The sequence below is a fragment of the Bos taurus genome, chromosome 20 (genome assembly GCF_002263795.3).
Source record: "Bos taurus isolate L1 Dominette 01449 registration number 42190680 breed Hereford chromosome 20, ARS-UCD2.0, whole genome shotgun sequence".
NCBI classification, from domain to species: domain Eukaryota; kingdom Metazoa; phylum Chordata; class Mammalia; order Artiodactyla; family Bovidae; genus Bos; species Bos taurus.
Window position 1 is genome coordinate 6,866,410 of NC_037347.1, and position 10,968 is coordinate 6,877,377.

General features: G+C 43.5%; 1 protein-coding gene across 1 annotated transcript in view; it reads left to right on the forward strand.

Moving 5' to 3' along the window:
- LOC786974 (beta-hexosaminidase subunit beta) overlaps window positions 1-9,072 on the forward strand; it is a 34,919-nt gene extending 25,847 nt beyond the window's left edge. Inside the window, exons 7-14 of the mRNA XM_024981430.2 lie at window positions 1,323-1,452; window positions 3,810-3,990; window positions 4,570-4,653; window positions 5,873-5,945; window positions 6,753-6,927; window positions 8,105-8,195; window positions 8,353-8,457; window positions 8,902-9,072. Of these exons, the coding sequence (XP_024837198.1) occupies window positions 1,323-1,452; window positions 3,810-3,990; window positions 4,570-4,653; window positions 5,873-5,945; window positions 6,753-6,927; window positions 8,105-8,195; window positions 8,353-8,457; window positions 8,902-8,962 (900 nt within the window). The 3' untranslated portion in view covers window positions 8,963-9,072. The remainder of the gene's footprint in view (window positions 1-1,322; window positions 1,453-3,809; window positions 3,991-4,569; window positions 4,654-5,872; window positions 5,946-6,752; window positions 6,928-8,104; window positions 8,196-8,352; window positions 8,458-8,901) is intronic.
- Window positions 9,073-10,968: the final 1,896 nt, after the last annotated feature.

The following is a 10,968-nucleotide window of genomic DNA, read 5'->3' on the forward strand; positions in this document are numbered from 1 at the left end:
TGATGGCTACTCCATTTCTTGTAAGGGGTTCTTGCCCACAGTAGTAGATATAATGGTCATCTGAGTTAAATTCACCCATTCCAGTCCATTTTAGTTCACTGATTCCTAAAATGTCAATGTTCACTCTTGCCATCTCCTGTTTGACCACTTCCAATTTGCCTTGATTCATGGACCTAACATTCCAGGTTCCTATGCAATATTGCTCTTTACAGCATCGGACCTTGCTTCTATCACCAGTCACATCCACAATTGGGTATTGTTTTTGCTTTGGCTCCATCCCTTCATTCTCTCTGGAGTTATTTCTCCACTGATCTCCAGTAGCATATTGGGCCCCTACTGACCTGGGGAGTTCCTCTTTCAGTAGCCTATCAGTTTGCCTTTTCATACTGTTCATGGGGTTCTCAAGGCAAGAATACTGAAGTGGTTTGCCATTCCCTTCTCCAGTGGACCACATTCTGTCAGACCTCTCCACCATGACTGGACCGTCTTGGGTGGTCCCACAGGCATGGCTTAGTTTCATTGAGTTAGACAAGGCTGTGGTCCTAGTGTGATTAGATTGACTAGTTTTCTGTGACTATGGTTTCAGTGTGTCTGCCCTCTGATGCCGTCTTGCAACACCTACAGTCTTAACTTGGGTTTCTCTTACCCTGGATGTGGGGTATCTCTCCACAGCTGCTCCAGCAAAGCGCAGCCGCTGCTCCTTACCTTGGATGAGGGCTATCTCCTCACTGCCGCCCCTCCTGACCTTGAACGTGGAATAGCTCCTCTAGGCCCTCCTGCGTCCACACAGCCACTGCTCCTTGGACGTGGGGTTGCTCCTCTTGGCTGCCGCCCCGGCCTTAGGCTGGGGGTAGCTCCTCTCGGCTGCTCCTGCACTGTTGCAGCCTGGCACTCTCGGCCACCGCCCCTGACCTCGGACACGGGGTAGTTCCTTTCGGCTGCAGCCCCTGACCTTGGACGTGGGTAACTCCTCATGGCTGCCGCCCCTCGGGCATGGGGTCCTCCCGGCTTCTGCCCCTGACCTCGGACGTAGGGTAGCTCCTCTCGGCTGCGCTCTGTGCGCCGCATGATGGTAGACATTGCTAAAACAAGGTGCTGGTTCTGTCAATAGATAGTTTTGTCAGTAAATCTGGAGTTAACCCAAAGTATGCTGAGAGTTTACTGATAAGATACAGTAAACAGATAATTTAAATGAGCCATCCAACATCAAATAAGACTTTAATACTTTGTAATACTTGAAAAGTCTGCTGGCAGATACCAAAATACAAACAGAACCATAAACAGCTCATACATTTTAATTTTAATAAATGTGACTTTCGCAGGGAAGCTATTCTTTGTCTCATGTGTATACACCAAACGATGTCCATACAGTGATTGAATATGCCCGATTACGAGGGATTCGCATCCTGCCAGAATTTGATAGCCCTGGACATACGGCATCTTGGGGAAAAGGTAAGGAGTGTGTTTTATGAGTTGCTAAAAGTGAACACGTGTGCTCCTGCATCTCATGACTTGGTGTTTGCTCATTTCGTTCTTGTGATTTGCACAAAGGTAGCACTATTGATGGTTGTAATTCAATAACTACTATATGTTTATTGTGAGCAGGTCACTGTATCTAGGCATTGCCTAAAGTATAAACACAAGGGATAAAAGAAAACAAGAAATGATTACAACAAGTAGAATGTGAAAAGTAAGTTAAACAGTTACATGAGTGAAGTAACACCTAAAATGTTCTTGAGAGATCAAAGAATATATTCTTGTTTCCGGTAGAAGGACAGGCATTTAGCTGGAGGACAGCACAGGAGAGAGCAGTATGTGCTGTGCTGTGCTTAGCCTCTCAATCGTGTCCCACTCTTTGTGACCCCATGGACTGTAGCCCCCAGGCTCCTCTGCCCATGGGGATTCTCCAGGCAAGAGTACTGGAGTGGGTTGCCATGCTATTCTCCAGGGGATCTTCCCAACGCCTGGATGAACCCATGTCTCCCGTATTGCAGGTGAATTCTTTACCATCTGAGCAACCAGGAAAGCCCATGAATACTGGCGTAGGTAGCCTGTCCCTTCTCCAGGGGATCTTTCCCACCCAGGAATCGAACTGGGGCCTCCTGCATTGCAGGCGGATTCTTTACTACTGAGTGCTTAAGAACTGCTTCTGGAGCTAGACTGACTGGGATTTGAGTCCTATTTCTGACACTTATGGGCTTGCATGGTGGCTCAGATGGTAAAGAATCTGCCTGCAATGCAGGAGACCCAGGTTTTAGCCCTGGGAGGTGAAGATCCCTTGGAGAAGAGCATGGCAACCCACTCCAGTATTCTTGCCTGGAGAATTCCATGGACAGAGGAGTCAGGCAGGCTATAGTCCATGGGTCGCCAAGAGTCGGACATAGCTGAGCGAATATTACTTTCACTTTTCACTTTCTGGCATTTATAAACTGAGTGACCCTGGGCAAGTTATAGAACATCTCATTCTCAGACTTCCCATCTCTAAAATGGTGTATTAATAATAGCCATCATGTCATGTTTTTTGAAGATTAAAAAATGAATATAAAGCACATAGCACTGCACCTAGCATTTATGATTGTTCAATAAAAGTTATTAGAATAGACCTGGAGAATAGTGGGAAATGAGTCTGCAAAAGTAGCATGGTAGGCCTTGGGTGAGGAGTTTGCGCTTCATCAGGACACATGGAGGCCAGTGAAAGCTGCAGAGTAGAAGAGGGACATGGAGAGAGCCTCAGTGTAGGGAGCCCTACGTGAAAGTGACAGATTGGAAGTGAAGGTCTGAGAGCAGAATGCTGATAACAGGGATGGCAAAGAATGTATGGAACTGAGAGACATTCTGGAAATACAATCCATAGAACTTGGCAACTGACTGACTCCAGGAAGAGAGGGACAAGAGACTTGGTGGGATGGTGACTGGCTTACCAGAATGTGAAAACTGGGAAGCTACCAAGGGAGTTTGGGGGAGAGAATTTAGTTTCTGTTAGATTGTATTTTTTATTTTATTTATCTTGGGCCATGCTGGGTCTTGGTGCCACACAGGCTTTTCTCTAGTTGCAGCGAGCGGGGGCTACTCACTGGTTGTGGCAGGTGGGCTCGGAAGTTGCGGTGCATGGGCTTAGTTTCTCCGCATGTGGGATCTTCCCAGACCAGGGATCGAACCTGTGTCTCCTGCATTGGCAGGCAGATTCTCTACCTCTGACCCACAAGGAAGCCCTGTTGGATTATATTTGAAGGTAAGCTAATTGTGTTCAGCAGGGAATTTGAAATACGGTTTGAAACTTGAGGAAAAGGATTGGGGCAAGCTGAAGATTTGGGAGCCTTTACATTTGAGATGGGGCTTCCCTTGTAGCTCAGTTGGTAAAGAATCTGCCTACAGTGAAGGAGACCGAGGTTCGATTCCCGGGTCGGGAAGGTCCCCTGGAGAAGGAAATGGCAACCGGCTCCAGTATTCTTGCCTGGAGAATCCCGTGGACAGAGGAGCCTGGCGGGCTACAGTCCATGGGTTGCAACAGTCGGACACAATTTAGTGACTAAACCACCAGCCACCAGTATTTGAGATAGTATCTGAAATGGGTAAAATCTCAGAGAGGCTGATGGAAATGGAAGCATGGTGGCACAGGGGCAGTATTCAGGAATCAGTTCTCCCTTTTCTTTTCTGAAGAAATTACCAAAGTAACTCTGAGTAAACACGCTTATCTTTTTCTGTATAACATATATCTTCAACAAAATAAAGTAGTATAATCATGTGCAAAGCCTTGTCTTTGTGACTGAACTACTACTTCAGAAAAGATTCTCCGTGTTTCCTTCTAGGCCAGGAAGACCTCCTGACTCCATGTTATCATGCGAGAGAGCCATCTGGGACTTTTGGACCTATAAACCCTATATTGAATTCAACTTACAGCTTCCTGTCTAAACTTTTCAAAGAAATTAGTACTGTGTTTCCAGATGAATTCATTCATCTGGGAGGAGATGAAGTAAATTTTAATTGTTGGTATGAAAATCTGTTAACTGCCCCCCTCCTCCACTTTTCTAAAACCTTTTATCTTTGAAGTAGGTGTAGAGGTGTCCCTGGGAAAAGGGACATCTCTGAGAGGTGTTAACCTGGGACCGCAGCTCCTAAGACGGTGAATTGTTTACAGAATTCACATACTGATGCTATTGACAGAAGCCTGTAGGAAGGAGAATTAAGATGCAGAAGAAAATGGGAATTAAAAAAGAAACTAAATAGAGAACAAGAATAGCTTTAGTGAAGAGGATAATGATTAAGTGGGAGAGATTTTTCTAGTGAAAGTCTTCTGTGCAAATAGACTTAGATGGAAGAAAGATGTGGGAGATTAGGGAAAGCCATTTTTACAGGATATCAGCTTCTAAAAAAATTAATTGCAGTGGAAAGTTAACATAACTCATAATTAAATTTTAGACTTATTTTAGGCATAATTAGGCTTATTTTACTCTTTACAAACTTTAATAGATTTCCATCTGTATAAATGATGTTGGAGATATATGTTGCTTTAAAAAGATTGGGCATATTGAACTTTTAATGAAATTTTTATCACTGTTTTTGTTTAAGGAAGTCCAATCCAGCAGTCCTGCGTTTCATGAGGAACAAACGCTTTGGCAAAATTGAGAAACTACAATCTTTCTATATGCAGATGTAAGTTATTGAAAGCCTACTTGTTTTTATTTCATCAGTGCCTTTTGTAAAAGTTTAAGCTCTTATTTAGTACTACTTTATTTTCTCATTTTCTCTCCATTCCTTTTCAAAGTGTACACGTTATAATCTTTGTTACACAAAGTACAGATGAAAAATCATAAAGGAGGGTGCAATACCCATTATTCTCTTTAAATCAATAACATGGTGACTCCAATCCCTTTGCAGTGACTGTTGAGACATAGGGTGGTAGCAGTTATCTGCTCTGTGAACTCAGCTGAAAACCCAGGCTACCCTGCGAAGGCTTCACTGTCTAGCTCCTGGAATTCATTTTGTCAACTCCAGCATTGCTTTTACTCTATACCTGTGCTGTCTGGTGTGGCAGCCACAGCCGCATGTGGCTGTTTGTATTAAATTATACTTGAAGAAAATTAAAAATTCAGTTCCTCAGTCACATTAGCCACATTTCACGTGTTCAGGAGCCAACAGCTACATGAAACTAGTGCTCTCATATTGGAAAGTGCATATAAAGAACATTTCCATCCCTGAAGATAAAGATCTACTAGACGGTGCTGCCCTATGGTAAAAAGTAGTAGACTTATTTTGTAAAGAGCCAGACAGTAATTACTGGCGACTTCACGGGGCACATGTGGTTTCATGGGCTTCCCCCATGGCTCAGCAGTGAAGAATCTGCCTGCACTGCATGAGATGTGGGTTCGATTCCTGGGTTGGGAAGATCCCCTGGAAGAGGAAATGATAACCTACTCGAGTATTCTTGCCTAGAAAATCCCATGGACAGAGGAGCATGGCAGGCTACAGTCCATGGGGTCACAAAGAGTTGGACACGACTGAGCATGCATGCATATGGTTACATACTTTTTAAATATTTTTAAGCACTGCTTTACCTATGTAAAATGGCGCTTCCTTTGTGGTTCAGCTGGTATAGAATCCGCCTGCAATGCGGGAGACCTGGGTTCAATCCCTGGTTGGGAATATCCCCTGGAGAAGGGAAAGGCTCCCCGCTTCAAATTTCTGGCCTGGAGAATTCCACGGACTGTATAGTCCATGGGGTCGCAGACCGTGGGACACTGAAGCGGCTTCACACGCACATACTGAAAGGCATCTCTCAGTGTTGCAGTCTTTGGTATAAAATGTGCATTCTTTACACACACATTGCTAAGTTTGTGATCTGAAATAACTTTGTAATTTTTTTCAATGGTAGGGTTTTGGATATGATTTCAGCCATGAAGAAGAGATCCATAGTCTGGCAAGAGGTTTATGATGATGAAGGCGAGGTGAGAGGTTACTAATACTGCGTGTGGTTCTGATAATATGAGACTTAATACTCTAACACCTTGGATGGAAGGAACCCTAAGCTTTCCCTGTAATGTTGGGGGAAGTTAGCTTACCTTTCCATTTAAGCTGCTGTTAGGCAAGAGCCACACACCGACACCAATGATGATGGTATTTATTTATTTCTTCCATTTACTTCATTCTTCAGTGCCGCCTCCTTCTCATCTCTCCCATCTTCCCTCCTCCCTCTCCATCTCATTCTTAGTAACAAATTGAAGTACTTTGAAAAATGTTCCTTTTTTTCAGAAGGGCAAAACAAACAGATAAGAATGAGTCTTTATTGCTGTTAAGGTAACCTTCGTTTTGTTTTAAGTATCACTGTCAAGTATACTTTTTACTTTAAATGGCATTTCTCTCTGACATAATCAGAATTCTTTATTTTCCTTTGGGGCAACTGAAAATTTGAAAGTCCAGCTACTTGTATTATCTTTCCAGAAGTGTTAGTGGCATCCTGTAAGTTCCAAAGTAAGTAAAATAGTGTGGTAGAAATGGGACTAAAGCCTTAATTTATTACACCTACATGGTATTGTATATAGACAAAAGGTAAAAAATTAAAAGGTTTGATGAAATGTCTACGCCCCTGTTATTACAAATAGCATTAGATATTACCTCAAAGAGGAAAGGGGAAAGAAGAAAACATTGCTTTATTCAAGGATCTTGAAACGTTATTAGCTACAATGCCTTAGACTTTTAATTTCATCTCCTGTAGCTGCGAGACCTAATACATATTTCATTTGTAACTTTAATAGCTTACACCAGGCACAGTAGTTCAAGTGTGGAAAAAGCAGAACTTTCCTATGAAACTAAGTCAAGTTACAGCAGCTGGCTTCCCTGTGATCCTTTCTGCTCCTTGGTACTTAGATTTGATCAGTTATGGAGAAGACTGGAGACAGTACTACTCTGTGAAGCCTCTTAACTTTGCGGGTAAGTGAAGCAACCACCATTGCTTGACGTGTTAGGTTTTACAAACCCTCCCCTCCCTCCAGGTAATCTTTACCTAGGTACCACCTACTATCCTTCCTTTTATGTTTGATCCTTGATTTTCCTTGTGTATAATCCAACAGACTGAACTCAGTATCATTTTAAACTTTGTGAAAGAAACTGTTTGCGACCCCATGGACTGTAGCCCACCAGGCTCCTCCATCCATGGGATTCTCCAGGCAAGAATACTGGAGTGGGTTGCCATTTCCTTCTCCAGGGGATCTTCCCAACCCAGGGATCAAACCCAGGTCTCCTACATTGCAGGCAGACACTTTAACCTCTGAGCCATTTGGTAAGCTTCGAAAGAAATTGTATTCTTTCCTAAATGAAAGAACTTCTAAACTAAGATTCCCTTACACTGATAAGACTTGTCACTATGCATTCAAAGAGGCCTGACTGCAGAGCCTTGTCTCTCCTCTGAGCTTCCTCTGCGATGTAAGACACCTAAGTAGGGATCGCATCCTGTTCGGTGGCTTCCGGGTTCTAAGGAGGAGGCATCCTTGGGGTGGGCATGTCTGAGTGGTGGGGCTCTAGGCTCTCAAACCCCATATAACAGTTCTGCTTTGTCCAGTGTACACAGTTTTGTACACTAGGCTTTAATATACAATTTCCTTTGAGGAAAAGTGTTCTGGTGTTTAAAAAGTTTCAAAACTGTAGGTCTGTCAGGAACTGTTTCTCCAAAAGCATTTTCTGAGAACCAAGAAGTCGTAATTACTGTAGATACCTAGTCTCTTTGATACCAAAAGATAGGTACTGAAGGCAGGAGTGGTGGTCACGAGCATAGTCCAGCTTGCATTCCTTGGCACACTGTTCACAGGCAACCAGGGGAAGTGCTTCTGGTGTCCAAAGAAGTTTGCAGAAAACCAAAATAAAATGGTCTCTTTACTACTGGCCTGCTACATTAGTCGACACACACTAACAAATACTCTGTGAACCATGGGGTCAGTTGCGGCAATAAAGTTTGCCACCATTTTTTGTGCCACAGCTGTGAACGTCTCCCAAGGTCCTCCTGACTCCCAGGGAGAAGCCTTGCCCCAGGCTAACACCAGAAGCCAGCGCCGCCTCTGTGTGTGAGCCTCAGGTTGCAACCACCTCACTCACACCACTGACTGTAATCTAGGTACTCCGGAACAGAAACAGCTCGTCATTGGTGGAGAAGCCTGCATATGGGGAGAGTATGTGGATGCAACTAACCTTACTCCAAGATTATGGTATGGAACCTCAGGGAGAACATGTGGACTAAGGGGCCTCAGCTTCTCTTCTCCACCCAAGCGGGAAAGCACTACAAACTTGCCCAAGTGTGTGGTTTGCTTCTTGAAGAAAACATGAATGTAAACTGCCTTGGGGGATGTGTGGTTTAAATTTTAGGCCTCGGGCGAGTGCTGTTGGTGAGAGACTCTGGAGTCACCAAGAAGTCACAGACCTAGATGATGCCTACAGGAGGCTAACAAGACACCGCTGCAGAATGGTCGGGTAAGACACATTTATTTGTCAGGCTAGGACACTGTGAAGTACAGGGTGATTTTTACCTTCTTTAGTGTTAGCTTGGAGAAGGAAATGGCAACCCCCTCCAGTATTCTTGCCTGGAGAATCCCAGGGACGGAGGTGCCTAGTGGGCTGCCGTCTACGGGTCGCACAGAGTCAGACACGACTGAAGCGACTTAGCAGCAGCAGCAGCAGTGTTCGCTAGCTTATTGGGATTTTTTTTTTTTTTTTTTTGCTATAAACAGAAATGTATATACCTAACAGGTAGTGATCTCATCAGGAAAAATTGGCAACTGTTTCTCCATTAACTATGAATCTCTTTTTAGTAATCTGTGGTATGGTTTAGTGATTCTGACTTGAGCTACTAAGTTTCTTAAGACAGACATGAATTATATCAATCTAAAACATCTTTTGTTTATACTTGTCCTACAGACGAGGAATAGCTGCACAACCTCTCTTTACTGGATATTGTGAGCATGAGGGCGGAATGTAAAGACCAGCTGAAACAGAAGAAAGATATGGGAAAAGAGCCCACAGTCATCCATACTACAATCAACCTGATTTTAAAAATCATGTTTTTGAATAAAATATCTTTTTATTGAACCTCCATAGAAGACTGACATCTTTCTTGTGAGACAAGCGTAAAATCAACCAACCAAAAACCTTGTGATATCTATCACTCAGTGTATTCCAAAAGACTGAATCTTAACTACCAACAGTAATAATTTACTAGATACACAATACAGCTCAGGTACATTAGCTGTCAACATCAGAGCACGTTTCTCATGCTCTCAAGTAGGATGAGCGGCCACCTGTGCCACCGCCTGTTCAAGTTCTCTTTTAAATTGTTCTCACTGAAAACGAAGTAGGTAGGTGCTCCTGTTCCCTCCAAGGACTTAGGACAGGCCATGTCTCTGGCTGAGCAGCATACTTTGGTCTTGAGGATTCATGGCTTGATAATTAGACAGCTAAGGCAAAAGTAGCTGAGACTGATGTTAATGTTCGAAGCACAGTTGAATAACCCTAATCAAAATAATTTAAGTTAGTTAGCTCTGCAAAGTTAAGCCTCAAATCTCTCCCTGCACATCTTTTGACCATTATCAGGAAAAATTTGGTAAGTACCGTGGAGGACAGAAAACCAGGAGCGGAGGTATGCTTCAGAAGCATTCCCCAGTCCCAGCATTTGGTAAAGACTCTGCTGGCACTTAGACGCCTGTCCTAGAGCAGGAGAGGCTGGCGGGGAAAAGAATGACAGGAAGAACTGGCTGAGCCAGCAATAGCGGAAGTAGATAAGTGCTCGGCATGGGAAAACGGTCATTGAGGCTGATGACACATTTTGGTAGAGCACAGCTCAAACTTTGTGGAGGACTGGAAAGCCCTCCCCCACACATCCACACCTGTGCGGAGAGAATCCCTGGGATTTCTCAAGCAATTTATGTAAAATATGTAGATTTAGTCACAGAGTACCTACCATGATTTCTGCTAAGGGAACATATCCAATAACAACTTTGTTGTCTTGGCGAGACTGGATTTCCTGAATGTTCCCTCTTCTCTGTGCCAGGTCTGCTAGGACAGGGCTGAGGTACTCTCTGCTCACTGTCACCTCAAGATTCATATTTGGCAAAACTAATACAATTATGTAAAGTTTAAAAATAAAATAAAATTAGAAAAAAAAAAAAAAAAGATTCATCAGGGGCTCCAAAGTTTGCCTATCAGCTTTCTTCAGAGCCTAAAAAAATTAAGGGATGTTAACTCCTCTTCCTTAGACTGCAGATCAGACTTCTGTTACGAAGGGAAGATTCATAAAACCTTAAATACTGTCCACACTCTTAAGCACAGAGCCTCCAGCAAAAAGACAGAAGCCTGCCTTAACACTCTATAAGAAGTCCAGAAGGTCAACGTTCGCTCGTCCGTGCATGCCAACAGTGCGCCTGAGACCTCATGTATGAGTTGCAGGAGGGTGCTTGGTAAAGTCTGATTATGTAGAGTACCTGTGAACATGTGCCCGGAGACACAGGGAAAGAAAATGGTTTTCCCCTCTCAAAGACATATTTCCTTCATGTATCTCCTCTTTTATGTTTGAAACCTATAGTTACAGTGCATGCTACAAGTCGGGGCAATCAAGGAGGGAAATAAAGGAGCTAAAAACACAATAAATAGAACATATTCTCAGTGTAAAACAAACAGAATTCTGTTCAGAATTTCAGTTTCCAAAGGCCAAGAAGAACAAGCGCATACAGAAACTGAAAAAAGCTACAACAGCATCAGGCAAATAGGAAGTGGACAAAAACTGGGGAAGCAGCAGAGGAACAAAGACATCTTGGGGTCCTAGTCAGATTGTCTGTAAGCATCATTCCATCAGCCAAACTGGTACATGGATTCAGAGGGCATTTGCAAGCACTGTAACCACTGATGGGTTTGCTTTAAAAGGTAACCTACTCCTCCGGCCTACCAGAGTTAAAACAATTTCCTATATGTTCTAAGCCGTTTGGTTGTCAG